This window comes from Salvelinus fontinalis, unplaced genomic scaffold (genome assembly GCF_029448725.1).
Source record: "Salvelinus fontinalis isolate EN_2023a unplaced genomic scaffold, ASM2944872v1 scaffold_0097, whole genome shotgun sequence".
Lineage (NCBI taxonomy): Eukaryota > Metazoa > Chordata > Actinopteri > Salmoniformes > Salmonidae > Salvelinus > Salvelinus fontinalis.
The window spans coordinates 47,306-65,620 of NW_026600306.1; the positions used below are offsets into that span (position 1 = coordinate 47,306).

General features: G+C 40.1%; 2 protein-coding genes across 2 annotated transcripts in view; both read right to left on the reverse strand.

The window, feature by feature from the left end:
• Positions 1-760: 760 nt before the first annotated feature.
• The window catches only part of LOC129843063 (zinc finger protein 729-like), a 59,841-nt gene continuing 42,286 nt past the window's right edge, over positions 761-18,315 (reverse strand). Inside the window, 3 exon segments of the mRNA XM_055911817.1 lie at positions 761-2,220; positions 17,637-17,724; positions 17,726-17,860. Of these exon segments, the coding sequence (XP_055767792.1) occupies positions 1,405-2,220; positions 17,637-17,724; positions 17,726-17,860 (1,039 nt within the window). The 3' untranslated portion in view covers positions 761-1,404.
• On the reverse strand, positions 2,212-11,161 carry LOC129843079 (cilia- and flagella-associated protein 251-like). Its single transcript, XM_055911835.1, has 6 exons — positions 10,383-11,161; positions 9,025-9,122; positions 8,712-8,889; positions 6,148-6,245; positions 5,836-6,013; positions 2,212-3,000 (listed from the first exon to the last, which is right to left on the reverse strand). Exons 1-6 carry the CDS (start codon positions 10,726-10,728, stop codon positions 2,858-2,860), a joined length of 1,041 nt encoding a protein of 346 aa, XP_055767810.1. The 5' UTR covers positions 10,729-11,161; the 3' UTR covers positions 2,212-2,857.

Genomic DNA, 18,315 nt, shown 5'->3' on the forward strand with positions numbered 1-18,315 from the left:
CTCTCTCATCCATAATAATCTCATCATGTAGGTAGCCTACCAGCACTGTATCTGTGAGCTGCTGACTACAGTGCACGGGACAAGAGCACGTTTGCTATATAATACAACAGCTTTTTAAACCCTCAGTAGAGTTGAAAATGTGATGGAAACCCATTTAACTTGCATTTTTCATACGGTATACGGGATTTTAACAACAAAAGTTTTTTTATTTGTCACACAAAGCCTTATGTCTGCAATTAGTCTGTTTGAAAGAAACATTTCTGGTGGGAAAATGCATATATTGTTTTGTACATATTTAAGAATATTCACATGAAAATCTGTCGCAAATTACATGGAAACTTAGCTACTAAGGTGGATATTGATCCAACACCTGCTACTTATTCAATCCAGCCCACTGGGCACAGACGTCAGTTCAACATCTAGTTTCTATTTACATTTCTTTGAGTCGTGAATTCAACATGAAATCAACACAAAATGTCACCTGTCATTGGATTTAGCTTACAAGGTGGGTGAAAAATAAATAAAGATTCCTGATGTTGACGGCTTTTTACAAATCCAATCAGTTTTCTGCATTGATCTAACATCACATGGATTAGTTTTGTTGAAATGACTTGGAAACAACATTTATTCAACCAGTGGGAGGCTTGTAAATGCCCCCAGGAAAGTAAAACAAAGAACTCTTTACTGAGACAATGACAAACAGCAATCCGTGGGAGAGTTGTGATGGATATTATAAAATAAGGATCTGCTGGAGTCCAAGTCAAACCAAGATTCTTTATTTCTGAGCTCAGAGAGAATAACAGTTACACAGCGCAGTGTAGACAGTCTGAATTCCTGAAGCATTGGGTGATGAGCACATATCTTTATAGTTTCCTGTTCCTGGGAGGGACTTTATTCATACAAGGACGCAGGTGCAGCTGGTTTGCAACACAGGATGATACTCCCAGGACCAGGAGATTATAATAGGACAGTTTCACAAGGTTAGTCACATACGCAGATATGTGGACACCTACAATTAACATTTTGCATTACAGACTCTGTGAACATTTTCATTTAATTAAATCATCAGTGGACCAACAATGCAAATGTAAACAATGGAACAAATGCATCACATCCAAATATCACTTGATTATCTGTAGTGCTGGAGGAAGGACACCCAGATAAACACACAGAGTTTAAAAAAATACCATTTAAACCCATGCAATCTGACCTACTCTATATTCAAACTGACATACTCCATATTCACTTCATGGTTTCTAATAATAACATAAAAATATATGTCTGAGTATACTTTGTACTATTTCATTTCATATGGTACAAACAAGTAAACACATTCTCAGTCAACAACATAAGACAATGGGAGCACAGTGTATGTTCTCTGATGATATTCACACAAGTATTCTATCATCTATGGATTCTCACATGTCTTTTAAGTGACTGTGATGAGTAATACGTCTTCCCACAGTCTGAGCATTTGTAAGGCTTCTCTCCTGTGTGTATTCTCTCATGTCGTTTCAGGGCCCCTAACAGGTTAAAACACCTGCCACACTGGGAGCAGTGGTAAGGCTTCTCCTCTGTGTGTATTCTCTCGTGTTGTTTCAGGGCCCATAAACGGTTAAAACACTTGCCACACTGGGAGCAGTGGAAAGGCTTCTCCCCTGTGTGTATTATCTCATGTCTTTTCAAGTAGCTTTTCCGTTGAAAACTTTTCTCACACTTGGAGCATTGGTAAAGCTTCTCCCCTGTGTGTATTATCTCATGTTGTTTCAGGGCCCATAACAGGCTAAAACACCTGCCACACTGGGAGCAGTGGTAGGGTTTCTCCCCTGTGTGTATTCCCTCGTGTCGTTTCAGTGCCCCTAAACCGTTAAAACACTTGCCACACCGGGAGCAGTGGTAAGGCTTCTCCCCTGTGTGTATTCTCTCATGTGTTTCCAAGTAACTTTTCCGGCGAAAACTTTTTTCACACTGGGAGCAGTGGTAAAGCTTCTCCCCTGTGTGTATTATCTCATGTTGTTTCAGGGCCCCTATACCGTTAAAACACTTGCCACACCGGGAGCAGTGGTAAGGCTTCTCCCCTGTGTGTATTCGCTCATGGGCTTTCATGTTTTCAAAGTGATTAAAACTCTTGCCACACTGGGAGCAGTGGTAAGGCTTCTCCCCTGTGTGTATTCTCTCATGTTGTTTCAGGGCCCCTAACCGGTTAAAACATTTGCCACACTGGGAGCAGAGGTGTCGACTTGCTGGTTTGGACGTCTTTAGTTCGTCCAAGTTTGGTTTTCCTCCTGCCAAAGACAGTGTTTATTTTAAGACAGACCAGAATGAAATCTCCACATGATAAAACTGCCTTGTTATGAGGTTTAAACCAAATCAGATGCCTCAATAACCTGAGGCCAGCTTTCAAACGTTTCATCATTTAAAACAATCTTTGTGTGATTTTAAAACAAATGTTGTAGAGCATCCTGGTAATTACTGACATGTTTACATTACTTATTTTTATTTCTGTTTTATAAGTTAGAACACAAAACATTAGACAGTTCTATGACACTCAAGACACAAACATCGCTGAATTCCTATCAAGCAGGTGGTTGTAAATACACTGCTCAAAAAAATAAAGGGAACACTAAAATAACACATCCTAGATCTGAATGAATGAAATATTCTTATTAAATACTTTTTTCTTTACATAGTTGAATGTGCTGACAACAAAATCAAACAAAAATTATCAATGGAAATCAAATTTATCAACCCATGGAGGTCTGGATTTGGAGTCACACTCAAAATTAAAGTGGAAAACCACACTACAGGCTGATCCAACTTTGATGTAATGTCCTTAAAACAAGTCAAAAAATTAGGCTCAGTAGTGTGTGTGGCCACCACGTGCCTGTGTGACCTCCCTACAACGCCTGGGCATGCTCCTGATGAGGTGGCGGATGGTCTCCTGAGGGATCTCCTTCATAGTTGTATGATACAGAATGCGACCTACACACTTCCTAAAACCTAAAATAAATAAGTAAAAAAGCAAAAAATTATCATTTGCAAAGATAATCCATTTACCTGACCGGTGTGGGATATTGTTTAACACTTTTTTGGTTACTCTATGATTCCATAAGTGTTTTTTCATAGTTTTGATGTCTTCACTATTATTCTACAATGTAGAAAATAGTGAAAATAAAGAAAGACCCTTGAATGAGTAGTTGTGTCCTGACTTTTGACTGGTAGTGTATGTGGTCGATTCTGTGGGAAAGTCAACCTGAACATGTGTAACGGAGGTGAGAACGTGCCGTAAACTCACTCCACAGCTAGCTTGAAACATCATAGATGGAGCTATCCAACTGGTACCTTTTGTATAGCTTCAATCGGTTCATTGTCAAGGAGAGCGGTCACATGTGTTGAGAAGCAGAGGATCACTAGTTTGAGCCAAGTATGGGGACAGAGGAGGAAGCTAAACTGTAAGCAGCACACTGATGTCAGAAACATGAACAAAAAAAGTGAGTCATTTCCTAATGAAACAATGTTCTTTAAAGTCTATATGTTGGAGTTTATTTGACCTGTTAAAGTAGAAAATGGATTTAATTTTGTCGACGGAGCACAAGTCTCACAAATGTTTTTCTTCATTTAATCAATATCACAGCTTTTAGAAAAGGCTTACAAAGCTTGTTTAAAAATAAATACATACAGTTGAAGTCTGAAGTTTACAAAGACTTATGTTGGAGTCATTAAAACTAGTTTTTCAACCACTCCACAAATTTCTTATTTCACTTATAATTCACTGTATGTTTCAAAGGCCTACCTTCAAACTCAGTGCCTCTTTGCTTGACATCATGGAAAAATCTAAATAAATCAGCCAAGACATCAGAAGAAAAATTGTAGACCTCCACAAGTCTGGTTCATCCTTGGGAGCAATTTCCAAATGCCTGAAGGTACCACGTTCATCTGTACAAACAATAGTATGCAAGAATAAACACCATGGGACCACGCGGCCGTCATACTGCTCAGGATGGCCGTGTACGTGGGAAAAGTGCAAATCAATCCCAGAACAGCAGCAAAGGACCGTGTGGAGATGCAGGAGGAAACAGACACAAAAGTATCTACATCCACAGGAAAACGAGTCCTATTTCGACATAACATAACCTGAAAGGCTGCTCAGCAAGGAAGAAACCACTGCTCCAAAACCGCCATAAAAAAGCAAGATTCCGGTTTGCAACTGCACATGGGGACAAAGATCGTACTTTTTGGAGAAATGTCCTCTGGTCTGATGAAACAAAAACAGAACTGTTTGGCCATTATGACCATCGTTATGTTTGGAGGAAAAAGGGGGAGGCCTGCAAGCCGAACACCATCCCAACACCGAAGCATGGGGGTGACAGCATCATGTTATGGGGGTGCTTTGCTGCAGGAGTGATAAAAGAATTATAAGGTTAAAGATAATGATTAAATAATTAAACCCGGAAACTTAACTATAAGGGAGTATAGGTTAGGATATATAAGGAATAATACAAATATTATCCAGAAGTCCAACTAGGTTGGATTGGGGAGAGAGAGGAATGTGTGTGTGTGCGCCTAAAGAAAGCACAAAGGACAATTAAACTGTGTTTGAACCGACCCGGCTATAACTCTGAGAAAGTACGATAGGACAGGGATTACCACTCCAGGTTTCCCTTATCTGGGGGGGGAATGTTACTGTCAGCTGGGTAGTGATAAACTGTGGTGAGAATTCTGGAGAAGAAGATAGCTCTCCTAATGTTAGTGTGCATGTAAGTGAGAAGAATGGTATAAAAGGAATGTCTTTGTATATGAACTGCAGAACGTTCTCGTGAATAAATTGTACAAGCCTTTTGCATAAGCGGAGTCCTTGCCTAATCATTATTAAACCTATGGTCTTACAAACCTCTGGGATTTGTCAAAGTTGATTGATTATTAGTTATTATCATTGGGATTGAAAATTCTCATGAAAAGAAGGGACTGGTGCACTTCACAAAATAGATATTGGAGTGGCCATCACAAAGCCCTGACCTCAATCCTATAGAAAATATGTGGGCAGAACTGAAAAAGCGTGTGCGAGCAAGGTTACACCAGCTCTGCCAGGAGGAATGGGACAAAATTCACCCAACTTATTGTGGGAAGCTTGTGGAAGGGGCAACCTGAAACGTTTGACAAAGGTTAAACAATTTAAAGGCAATGCTACCAAATACGAATTGAGTGTATGTAAACTCCTGACCCACTGGGAATGTGATGAAAGAAATAAAAGCTGAAAGAAATCTCTATTATTCTGTCATTTCACATTCTTAAAATAAAGTGGTGATCCTAACTAACCTAAAACAGGGAATTTTTACTGGGAATAAATGTCAGGAAATCTGAAAAACTGAGTTTAAATGTATTTGGCGAAGGTGTATGTAAACTTCCGACTACGACTGTACATTTTTATGTTTAACACGTTCTCTGTAGATCAGATGTCAATGAAGCAATACAGACCACATTGAAGTGTATGGAGTTTTGTCTGCCTCTTCTAGAGTCTTGTAAAGATAGGGGATTGACTGGGACAGGCAATGTAACATCCATAATGTATTTAAGGAAAGTTTCTGTAAAACATGCACCTTACATCAGATCATCTTGAAACTTTCTCTCTAAAAATAACTTTCATCAAGGTTTTATATGGTCTATTGGTTTCTCTCTTTTCATTGGCAGAATCATTTTTCATTGTTATGATATTCATAATATCCATATCCACCAGTCTATCTTCCTGTCAACTAACAGAACTCTGCTGGTTGTCCTGGTAACAGATACCAATGGGCAGATCTATTGTATTTGTTCAAACTAAACTACAGCACTTACTTTGATGAGTTAAATCTGATCCTTTCTTCTCTTCTCCTCCTCTCACAGTTCCACTCAGCCCCGTTGTTTTCCTGCAGTCCACCAGCAGCACAGACAACCTCTTCATACCCAGCAGTAAGGCGCTACCGGGAGAGGCATGACACGTTGACTCCGGGAGGGAGGAAGGGCCAGCGTTGTCCTGGTAACCATAAAGAGGGGACACAGACACATATCATTATGGATGCTGATGCCACTGTTGTCATGAAGTGCTTCACAGAAACCCACCCCAACCCTGATAGAGCAAGCTGTATGCTAGACCAGACCAAGCTGTACCATCTGGTGTTCTGATCTGGAGAGACTCTTCTCTGCCTCGTCAGCATCAGGATGTTGTTGAGGCTCCCCAGAGGATCCACAATAGTCGTGTCTCTCTCCTGTGTTAATGAGAACATCAAACAGATGGTAAACTTATGACCATTGTTGTGGAAATATTGAATCAAATATTTCTCAGATACCGGAGCTTACATTCACTTAGGTTGGAGTCATTAAAACTAGTTTTTCAACCACTCCACAAATTTCTTGTAAACAAACTATAGTTTTGGCAAGTCGGTTAGGACATCTACACTGCTCAAAAAAATAAAGGGAACACTTAAACAACACAATGTAAACCCAAGTCAATCACACTTCTGTGAAATCAAACTGTCCACTTAGGAAGCAACACAAGAAGTTTTAAGACTCCATAATGTTTCATCATTAGATGCTACAGTCCTCCTCCAAGACTCCATAATGTTTCATCATTAGATGCTACAGTCCTCCTTTAAGACTCCATAATGTTTCATCATCAGATGCTACAGTCCTCCTCCAAGACTCCATAATGTTTCATCATTAGATGCTACAGTCCTCCTTTAAGACTCCATAATGTTTCACCATTAGATGCTACAGTCCTCCTTTATGACTCCATAATGTTTCATCATCAGATGCTACAGTCCTCCTCCAAGACTCCATAATGTTTCATCATTAGATGCTACAGTCCTCCTCCAAGACTCCATAATGTATCATCATTAGATGCTACAGTCCTCCTCCAAGACTCCATAATGTTTCATCATCAGATGCTACAGTCCTCCTCCAAGACTCCATAATGTTTCATCATTAGATGCTACAGTCCTCCTTTAAGACTCCATAATGTTTCATCATTAGATGCTACTGTCCTCCTTTATGACTCCATAATGTTTCATCATTAGATGCTACAGTCCTCCTCCAAGACTCCATAATGTATCATCATTAGATGCTACAGTCCTCCTCCAAGACTCCATAATGTTTCATCATCAGATGCTACAGTCCTCCTCCAAGACTCCATAATGTTTCATCATTAGATGCTACAGTCCTCCTTCAAGACTCCATAATGTTTCATCATTAGATGCTACAGTCCTCCTTTATGACTCCATAATGTTTAGAATGTGTCTGGAAGCGCTACTCTACTCTTATCTTTTCGGTTTTTATAATATTTAATAATAATAATAATGTTATAATAGGTAATAACTAACTTTAATAACTAGGGTTAATACCTCCCTGGCGCCTCAACAAAATCTTTATCTTTATCCCCCTCTAACAATACCGCTACAGAATTAGCATAGTAGGCCATGTAATTTAAGGTATTCTGAAATATTTAGGACTAACTTATTCCTTGCCACCCATTCTGAAACTAACTTTAGCTCTTTGTTAAGTGTCATTTCAGTTGCCATGGTACAGTGTTGAGTCATCCGCATTGAGTCATCCGCACACACTGGCTTTACTCAAATGTCATTGGCATGTTGTTGGTAAAGATTGGAACAAGCAGGTGCCAAACAGCTGCCCTGGGGAATTCCTGATTCTACCTTGATTTTGTTGTACAGGCTTCCATTAAAGAACACTCTGTGTTCTGTTAGACAGGTGGCTCTGGGGCGGCAGGTAGCCTAGTGGTTAGAGCGTTAGGCCAGTAACCAAAAGGATGCTGGATCGAATCCCCGAGCCGACAAGGTAAAACTCTGTCGTTCTGCCCCTGAACAAGGCAGTTAACCCACTGTACCTAGTTATATAAAGGTAAAATAGAAATTAAACACTGGTGACATGTCATTGTTGATTTTTTTTAAACCAAAATTTCATTGAAGATGCTCCAAAGATTTTTACAATCATTCTTTATGTCATTTATCTTTGTTTAAAATTTTTTTTATTATTTACCTCAACAACATAGGAATCACCACAAAAGATTGTATGACCTCTTTTACACAATATTAGGCCCAGCCTTTGGAACTGTGGTTTTCCTAGACATGGCTACTATATTGTGATCACTACATCTGATGGATCTGGATACTGCTTTAAAACACATTTCTGCAGCATTAGTAAAGATATGATCAAAACATGAAGATTTCATTCCTCTACTGTTTGTAACTACCCTGGTAGGTTTTCTGATAACCTGAACAAGGTTGACAGCACTGGTTACAGTTTGAAGCTTTCTCTTGAGTGGGCAGCCTGATCACAGCTTTCCTCCAGTATTAGTTCATTAATTACCAGTGTCTGGAGTTTAGTTTTCCTGTTCTACAGTCTTGTAAAGATAGGGGGGGTTGACTGGGACAGAAAATGTAACATCCATAATATTTTGAGAAAATGTTTTTGAAAAACGAGCACCTTACATTGGATCATCTTAGAACTTTCTCTCTAAAGCTAACTTTCATCAAGATTTAATATGGTCTATTGGTTTCTCTCTTTTAATTGGCAGAATCCTTTTTCAGTGTTATGATATTCATAACATCCATATCCACCAGTCCATGTTCCTGTCAACTAACAGAACTCTGCTGGTTGTCCTGGTAAGATACCAGTGGGCAGATCTATTGTATTTGTTCAAACTAAACTACAGCACTTACTTTGATGAGTCAAATCTGATCCTTTCTTCTCTTCTCCTCCTCCCACAGTTCCACTCAGCCCCGTTGTTTTCCTGCAGTCCACCAGCAGCACAGACAACCTCTTCATACCCAGCAGTAAGGCGCTACCAGGAGAGGCATGACACGGGGACTCCGGGAGGGAGGAAGGGCTAGCATTGTCCTGGTAACCATAAAGAGGGGACACAGACACATATCATTATGGATGCTGATGTTACTGTTTTCATGAAGTGCTTTACAGAAACCCAGCCCAGACCGAGATAGAGCAAGCTGTATGCTAGACCAGACCAAGCTGTACCATCTGGTGTTCTGATCTGGAGAGACTCTTCTCTGACTTGTCAGCATCAGGATGTTGTTGAGGCTCCCCAGAGGATCCACGATAGTCACGTCTCTCTCCTGTGTGAACGAGAACAGCAAACAGACGTAAACTTATGACCATCTATTACAATCAAGAGGCATGAATATGTCTAAAATGGCCTTTTTCATCATGATTTTGTCAAATATTGTTTGTGTTGCAAATGTATAGGGTCAATTCCAATTCTCTCCACTTGGATTCTCTGCCTCTAACCCTAATACAGGGGCCAAGTCACTGGCTTACTGGTGCTCTTTCATGCCGTCCCTAGGAGGGGGTGCGTCACTTGAGTGGGTTGAGTCACTGACGTGATCTTCCTGTCTGGGTTGGCGCCCCCCTTGGGTTGTGCTGTGGCGGAGATCTTTGTGGGGTATACTCGGCCTTGTCTCGGGATGGTAAGTTGGTGGTTGAAGATATCCCTCTAGTGGTTTGGGGGCTGTGCCTTAGCAAAGTGGGTGGGGTTTTATCCTTCCTGTTTGGCCCTGTCCGGGGGTATCATCGGATGGGGCCACAGTGTCTCCTGACCCCTTCTGTCTCAGCCTCCAGTATTTATGCTGCAGTAGTTTATGTGTCGGGGGGCTAGGGTCAGTTTGTTATATCTGGAGTACTTCTGTCTTATCCGGTGTCCTGTGTGAATTTAAGTATGCTCTCTCTAATTCTCTCTTTCTCTCTCGGAGGACCTGAGCCCTAGGACCATGCCTCAGGACGACCTGACATGACTCCTTGCTGTTCCCAGTCCACCTGGCCGTGCTGCTGCTCCAGTTTCAACTGTTCTGCCTGCGGCTATGGAACCCTGACCTGTTCACCGGACGTGCTACCTGTCCCAGACCTGCTGTTTTCAACTCTCTAGAGACCGCAGGAGCGGTAGAGATACTCTTAATGATCGGCTATGAAAAGCCAACTGACATTTACTCCGGAGGTGCTGCACCCTCGACAACTACTGTGATTATTATTATTTGACCATGCTGGTCATTTATGAACATTTGAACATCTTGGCCATGTTCTGTTATAATCTCCACCCGGCACAGCCAGAAGAGGACTGGCCACCCCTCATAGCCTGGTTCCTCTCTAGGTTTCTTCCTAGGTGTTGGCCTTTCTAGGGAGTTTTTCCTAGCCACCGTGCTTCTAAACCTGCATTGCTTGCTGTTTGGGGTTTTAGGCTGGGTTTCTGTACAGCACTTTGAGATATCAGCTGATGTACGAAGGGCTATATGAATACATTTGATTTGATTTAGAATGCCCCGTTAAAACAATACATTATTTCAAGAACTTCATAGTGCCCCTGTTTTTAAGACAGTACTCACTGTTTGTAATCTGATCTTCAGCCTCCTCCTTTTTCACTCCCAAAACGTCTTCCTCCTCTTTTATTGAGATAGCCTCCTCTTCCTCTTTTACTCTAAAAGGTTCTTGCTCTTCTTTCACTACATTCTCTTCTTTCAATATTACGGCATCTTCCTCCTTTTTGATTCTGAAAGCTTCTACCTCCTCCTCTTCCATTCTGACAACCTCTTTCCCATCTTCCTCTTTCACTGTAATATCATCCTCTTCCTCTTTCAATGTGATAGCCTCCTCTTCCTCCTTTTTCATCCTGAAAGCTTCTTCCTCTCCTTTCATCAGAGCTTCTTTCTCCGTCGAGCTTAGTGAGCTCATGCTCCGGTCGATTAGCCTAGTGCATTATCAATTTAACACATTTGCTAATTTAACAAGCAAATTACGTTTAAATGAACTAGTAGATAAGTAAACAGAATTATATTCCAAACACTAAGAGTAAAATAGACAAGATTGGTCTAAAGCGCTTCAATGTTTCGGTTTTAGGTTCGCTAGCAAATCACCACGTTGGTTGAATCAGAAGCCTTTTGTCGCTGTTGAAGAAGCCTCCAGTTCCGTCCACTAGATTATACGTCACGCAAGCAGCATCGCCTGAAAGACTCAAATCGCCATCTGCTGACTGGAGTGGGTAACGCAGATTGGAAAAATATTAATTACAATGTTTATTCTTGCAAGCAATGTCATGAGAGGTAATAAAAAATAAAAAAACAGATGTTATGTTTTCTCTTACTTCTTACAGCCAATACTTTACTCCAGGGCTGACCTGCCCATTAGGTAGGATTAGGTGACAGATTAAAGAGTTTTCATTTTTATGTCATGGTTATTCTGAACCCACTGCCTGCAAGTCGTCTAAATTAGCCTATGTGATTTGTATTTTCCTTCAACTTTCTGAAGAGGAAAAAGCCAGGAAATGCCCCTGTCTGAGTGCATTTGTCTACCACTATGTTTAGCTGCTGGGCGATTATGCTAATGACAACCATCTTCTGGTTGATGGAAAAGCTTTCCCAAAAACTTTGTCAATTAAATGTTAACTATAAAGTAGTCTATGCCTACCTGGCAGAATGATATCATGATTATTTGCATCAATCCTGTTGTGATTTGTTCAGCAAACTCTGCAATCACATGTGTGCTACAGAGACACCACCAACCAAGCAAGGCTCTTGCTGGTGCCACTTGAATTAAAGGGTATCTACACACAAAAATGAACATTTCTTAGATTTTTCTCAGACTTCAAAAGTGGTCTCCTGATGTGGTTTAAGTATTGTTGTGGACTTAGAACATCCAATATTGTTGTTTTTCTATTAACAGTGTGATTTAGAGAGAAAAACAGAAAAACAGGGACATCAGAAACCTGGAAAAACCAGACGGAGAAAATGGAATTAGGTTAAAAAAAGAAAAGACAACGGATTTGATACAGATGTTATATATAGATAGAGATGTTATAGGGCCCTAAATATTCTATTCAGTTTTTCTCATTACTGGATTATGTAGGGATAGTGTAGAGTAACAGCTGTATCCCGAAGTGACCTTTAACCTCCCTGCTCCTCAATACTTCTTCCACTGGATCAAAGCTTCAGCCAAGTAGGATACATGATAGTGGCAACACATGGAGTTGGTTTGGATATAGTCATGGTAGGATACATGATAGTGGCAACACATGGAGTAGGGTTCGATATAGTAATGGTAGGATACATGATAGTGGCAACACATGGAGTAGGGTTGGATATAGTCATGGTAGGATACATGATAGTGGCAACACATGGAGTTGGGTTGGATATAGTCATGGTAGGATACATGATAGTGGTAACACATGTAGCTGGGTTGGATATAGTCATGGTAGGATACATGATAGTGGCAACACATGGAGTTGGGTTGGATATAGTCATGGTAGGATACATGATAGTGGCAACACATGGAGCTGGGTTGGATATAGTCATGGTAGGATACATGATAGTGGAAACACATGTAGTTGGGTTGGATATAGTCATGGTAGGATACATTGGGCGGCAAGATGTTCTTTACCATTCGGCCATCAGATATGCCACCAATGCTCCTTATAGGAAACCTCACTGCACTCTATACTCCTCTGTAAACGGGTTATCTCTGTATACCAGTCGCAAGACCCACTGGTTTAATGCTTATTTATAAAACCCTCTTAGGCCTCACTCACCCCTATCTAAGATATCTACTGCAGCCCTCATCCTCCACATACAACACTCGTTCTGCCAGTCACATTCTGTTAAAGGTCCCCAAAGCACACACATCCCTGGGTCACTCCTCTTTTCAGTTCGCTGCAGCTAGCGACGGGAACAAGTTGCAAAAAAACACTCAAACTGGACAGTTTTATCTCCATCTCTTCATTCAAAGACTCAATCATGGACACTTTTACTGACAGCTGTGGCTGCTCCGCGTGATGCATTGTTTTCTCTACCTTCTTGCCTTTGTGCTCTTGTCTGTGCCCAATAATGTTTGTACCATGTTGTGTTGCTACAATGTTGTGTTGCTACCATGTTGGTGTCATGTGGTGTTGCAACCATGTTGTGTTGCTGCCATGTTGTGTTGCTACCATGTTGTTGTTATGTTGTGTTGCTACCATGTTGTTGTCATGTGATGTTGCTACCATGTTGTGCTGCTGCCATGTTGTGTTGCTACCATGTTGTTGTTATGTGGGGTTTCTACCATGTTGTTGTCACGTGGTGTTTCTACATGTAATAATAACAACATGTGTGATTTATATAAAGTTCTTTAGTACTAAAACATTAGTGACATAATTTAGTTTTTAATATGACATAGTAAACTTTAATAATTGTAATATGTATGTTTAAATGACTGTACTAAAGTTTTTGAATAAAATAAAAGGTTTGAAATAAAATGTAATTTACCTTCAAAGAATTGAAATCTCTCTCTCTTTCTCTCCCTCTGTCTCTCCTTGGCTGGGAATGTTAAGGGTCAAGAAGTTGTGAATCTAGGGGGGCTCTTACACACAGGGGAACTAAATGTACACAAAATAACTAACAACCTGGACCCCCAGGTGTCTTTAAAACATATGTTTTACTAACGACCTAAACAGGTCACTTTCACCCTTTCAAAAATAGTTATAGGGGAGATGTCTGGGGGATGTCTCTGTCTTTGAAAGGGTCATTGTAATATTAAGATGTCCCCTTTACTGATGACCTAAACAGATACATCTTACCTCCCATAAAAGAGTGTCCGAGGGATGTCTCGGTCAACCCCACCAAAAATGCCCCAGAGGCCTCACACCATTCTCTTCGAAAGGTTCATTGTACTCTTTAACTATGCTTCCTTTACTGACGACCTAAACAGATCACTTTTACCCTTTAAAAAATATTTGTCAGTTATCCAGATTTAATGGTCAAGAGATTGTGAACCTAGAGGGGCCCTTGAACACATGTTGTGTTGAGGTACACATATGTTTTCTGTTTATGAAGGAATAAATTATTGGCAGGATATAGACCACAAAACAACAAAAAAAGATAACTGTATTCTTAACGATGTGCCCTTTACTAATGACTTAAAAAGATAATTTTACTCCATGAATAACACTTTACTGCAGGGGGCTAAATCAGGGGCCTTCAAAGCTGCAGAAATGTTTTGGTACCCTTCCCCAGATCTGTGCCTCAACACAATCCTGTCTCGGAGCTCTACGGACAATTCCTTCAACCTCATGGCTAGGTTTTTGCTCTGATCTGCACTGTCAACTGTGGGACCTTATATAGACAGGTGTGTGCCTTTCCAAATCATGTCCAATCAATTGAATTTACCACAGGAGGACTCCATTCTAGTTGTAGAAACATCTCAAGGATGATCAATGGAAACAGGATGCACCTGAGCTCAATTATGAGTCTCATATAGCAAAGGGTCTGAATACTTATGTAAATCATTATTTTGTGTTTAAAACATTTGCAAAAATGTATAAAAAACTTGTTTCCGCTTTGTCATTATGGGGTATTGTGTGTAGATTGCTGAGGAAATTGTTTCATTTAATACATTTTTTAATAAGGCTATAAGATAACAAAATGGGGAAAAGTCAAGGGGTCTGAATACTTTCCAAAGAAACTGTAAGTGATTGAGGAGAGAGCATAATTGCTATATTCTAATTAAAATCATTGACCCATAAGGGAACATATGACCAAAGCAATGCGTGACCCATACAGAATTAAAAAAATAATAATCTCAATGAGAAATATAATTAAATAAACAAACGTTTGCATAACCAAAGACATGAAAACTGGTAGGGAACATTGTATTTCGCTAGGATTTCATATGGCCAGGAAGGTTACTGAGAATAACAATAGACAATAGTTAATGTTGCTAGTCTAGGGATGAAGATAGTGAAGGTTCATTATGTTAAAGATGTTTTTTATTTAGACGTGGAAACAATGTTTATTGGAAAGTAAAACAAAGAACTCTTTCCTGAGACAATGATAAACAGCAATCCGTGGGAGAGTTGTGGTGGATATTATAAAATAAGGATCTGCTGGAGTCCAAGTCAAACCAAGATTCTTTATTTCTGAGCTCAGAGAGAATAACAGAGTTTGGTATTTTATTAGGATCCCCATTAGCTGTTGCAAAAGCAGCAGCTACTCTTCCTGGGGTCCACACGAAACATGACACATAATACAGCACATCAATAGACAAGAACAGCTCAAGGACAGAACTACATACATTTTGTAAAAGGCACACGTAGCCTACATATCAATGTATGCACACAAACTATCTAGGTCAAATAGGGGAGAGGGGTTGTGCCGTGAGGTGTTGCTTTATCTGTTTTTTGAAACCAGGTTTGCTGTTTGTTTGAGCAATATGAGATGGAAGGAAGTTCCATGCAATAAGGGCCCTATATAATACTGTACGCTTTCTTGAATTTGTTCTGGAAACTTGGGGACTGTGAAAAGACCCCCGGTGGCATGTCTGGTGGGATAAGTGTGTGTGTCAGAGCTGTGTGTAAGTTGACTTGTAAGAACTTTGATGATATCTGTACATTATAGGAACACCTGTGATGACAAAAGTACAATGATTCATGTTTTGCTTTAGCTTGAGATTAAGAATCAGTGGTTGACACCTTGCAAGTGAATGAAAAGGTCAACTGTACAAAGCAGATGTTGAAACTATATTTTAGGTAAGAGATGGATAAAGGGAACTAAGAGTTCCTGTTGATACTATGTTCCAGTCTTACTTCCAGTCTGACATGATAGCAATAAGGGGAAGAGTGATTGGGAAACTAACTGCCAATAACGCAATAAGCTGAACTCCGCCTAGCAGAGACATCTTTGTATTAGCAACTATTAATTATGAGCTTATATGGTATTAAAGTTAAGGGACATCACCCTGGGCGGGGTGATCCTCAGTAGGGGATAAAAAGGGAAAACACCATCTTTTGAACTGAGTGTTGCTTGCAAATTGCTGTAAGTGTAAACTCCGTGTTGCAATCCTTATTAAACAAACTAAGCTCTGATCAAATAAGTTTTCCTGTGATCTCTTGTGTGCACATAGGGCAGAATTCCCTTACAGACTACACAAACAATTTGGGATTTTCAACACATTCATGTTTCTTATAAAAAGAAGAAGTGATGCAGTCAGTCTCTCCTCAACTCTTAGCCAAGAGAGACTGACATGCATAGTATTTATATCAGCCCTCTGATTACAATTAAGAGCAAAACGTGCCGCTCTGTTCTGGGCCAGCTGCAGCTTTACTAGGTCTTTCCTTGCAGCACTGGACCACACGACTGGACAATAATCAAGATTAGACAAAACTAGAGCCTGCAGAACTTGCTTTTTGGAGTATGATGTCAAAAAAGCAGAGCATCTCTTTATTGCGGCTAGACCTCTCCCCATCTTTACAACCATTGAATCTATATGTTTTGACCATGACAGTTTACAATCTAAGGTAATGCCAAGTAATTTAGTCTCCTCAACTTGTTCAACAGCCACACAATTCATTACCAGATTCAGCTGAGGTCTAGAACTTAAAGAATGATTTGTACCAAATACAATGCTCTTAGTTTTAGAGATGTTCAGTACCAGTTTATTACTGGCCACCCATTCCAAAACAGACTGCAACTCTTTGTTAAGTGTTTCAGTGACTTCATTAGCTGTGGTTGCTGATGCTTATATCGTTGAATCATCAGCATACATGGACACACATGCTTTGTTTAATGCCAGTGGCAGGTCATTGGTAAGAATAGAAAAGAGTAGAGGGCCTAGAGAGCTGCCCTGAAGTACATTACACTTTACATGTTTGACATTAGAGAAGCTTCCATTAAAAACCCTCGGAGTTCTAGTAGATAGATAGCTCTGAATCCACATTATGGCAGAGGTTGAAAAGCCATAGCACAGACATTCTTAAACAACAGGTTATGGTCAATAATATCAAAGGCTGCATTGAAATCTAACAATAGAGCTCCCACAATCTTCTTGTTATCAATTTCTCTCACCCAATCATCAGTCATTTGTGTCAGTGCAGCACATGTTGAGTGCCCTTCTCTATAAGCATGCTGAAAGTCTGTTGTTAATTTGTTTACAGAGAAATATCATTGTATTTGGTCAAACACAATTTTTCCCAACAGTTTGCTAAGAGCTGGCAGCAAGCTTATAGGTCTGCTCTTAGAGCCAGTAAAGGCCGTGTTTACCACTCTTGGGTAGTGGAATTACTTTGGCTTTCCTCCAGGCCTGAGGATAAAAGACTTTCTTCTAGGCTCAGATTAAAAATATGACAGATAGGAGTGGCTATGTCCTCAGTAGCTTCCCATCTAAGTTGTCAATGTCATTATTGATCGATAACAATTTTTCCACCTCTCCCACACTAACTTTACAAAATGTAATACTTGCACTGCTTTTCTTTGATTATGATTTTTTACAAGTTTTTTTCCCATCATTCTTTATATCATTGATCTTGGCTTCCTAATAAGGTGTATTATTTTGTTGAGTTTGGTCACATAATTTCTCAATTTGCAGTACGTAAGCCAGCCAGACTTATTAGCCACTCCTTTTGCCCCAACTCTTTCAAACATACAGTTTTTAACTTCCTCATCAATACATGGAGCCTTAACAGTTCTAACAGTCAGTTTCTTAACAGGTACATGTCTATCAATAATTGGAAGAAGCAATTTCATAAGGTTTTCCCACAGTCTGAGCTTTTGTAAGCCTTCTCCTCTATGTGCAGTCTCATGTGTTCTTTCAGGCTTCCTAAATGGGCAAAAGCTTTGCACCTGAGAGCAGTGGTAAGGCTTCTCCCCTGTGTGTATTCTCTCGTGTTTGTTCAGTTCCCCTGACCAGTTGAAACACTTACCACACTGAGCAGTGGTAAGGCTTTTCAACTGTATGTATTCTCTCATGTTTTTTCAGGTTACTTAAATGGTTAAAACTCTTTCCACACTGGGAGCAGTGGTAAGGCTTCTCACCTGTGTGTATTATCTCATGAACTTTCAAGTTCCTTAAATTGTTATAACTCTTTCCACATTGGGAGTAGTGGTAAGGCTTCTCCCCTGTGTGTATTCTCATGTTTTTTCAGATCCCCTGACTGGTTGAAAAACTTGCCACACTGGGAGCAGTGGTAAGGCTTCTCACCTGTGTGTATTCTCTAGTTGTTTCAGGCTCCTTAATAACCTCTTATGGCTGCAACCCTTGTTCTCAATTTCCGCCTGAAGACATACCCTAATCTAACTGCCTGTAGCTCATGCCTAGAAGCAAGGATATGCATATTCTTGGTATCATTTGAAAGGAAACATTCTGAAGTTTGTGGAAATGTTAATTGAATGTAGGAGAATATAACACAATAGATCTGGTACAAGAAAATACACGGAAATAAACATACGTTTTCTGTTTTTATTGTTGTAGCATCATTTTTCACATGTACTGGAATAGCCAAACAGTCAGATAGGATGCTGG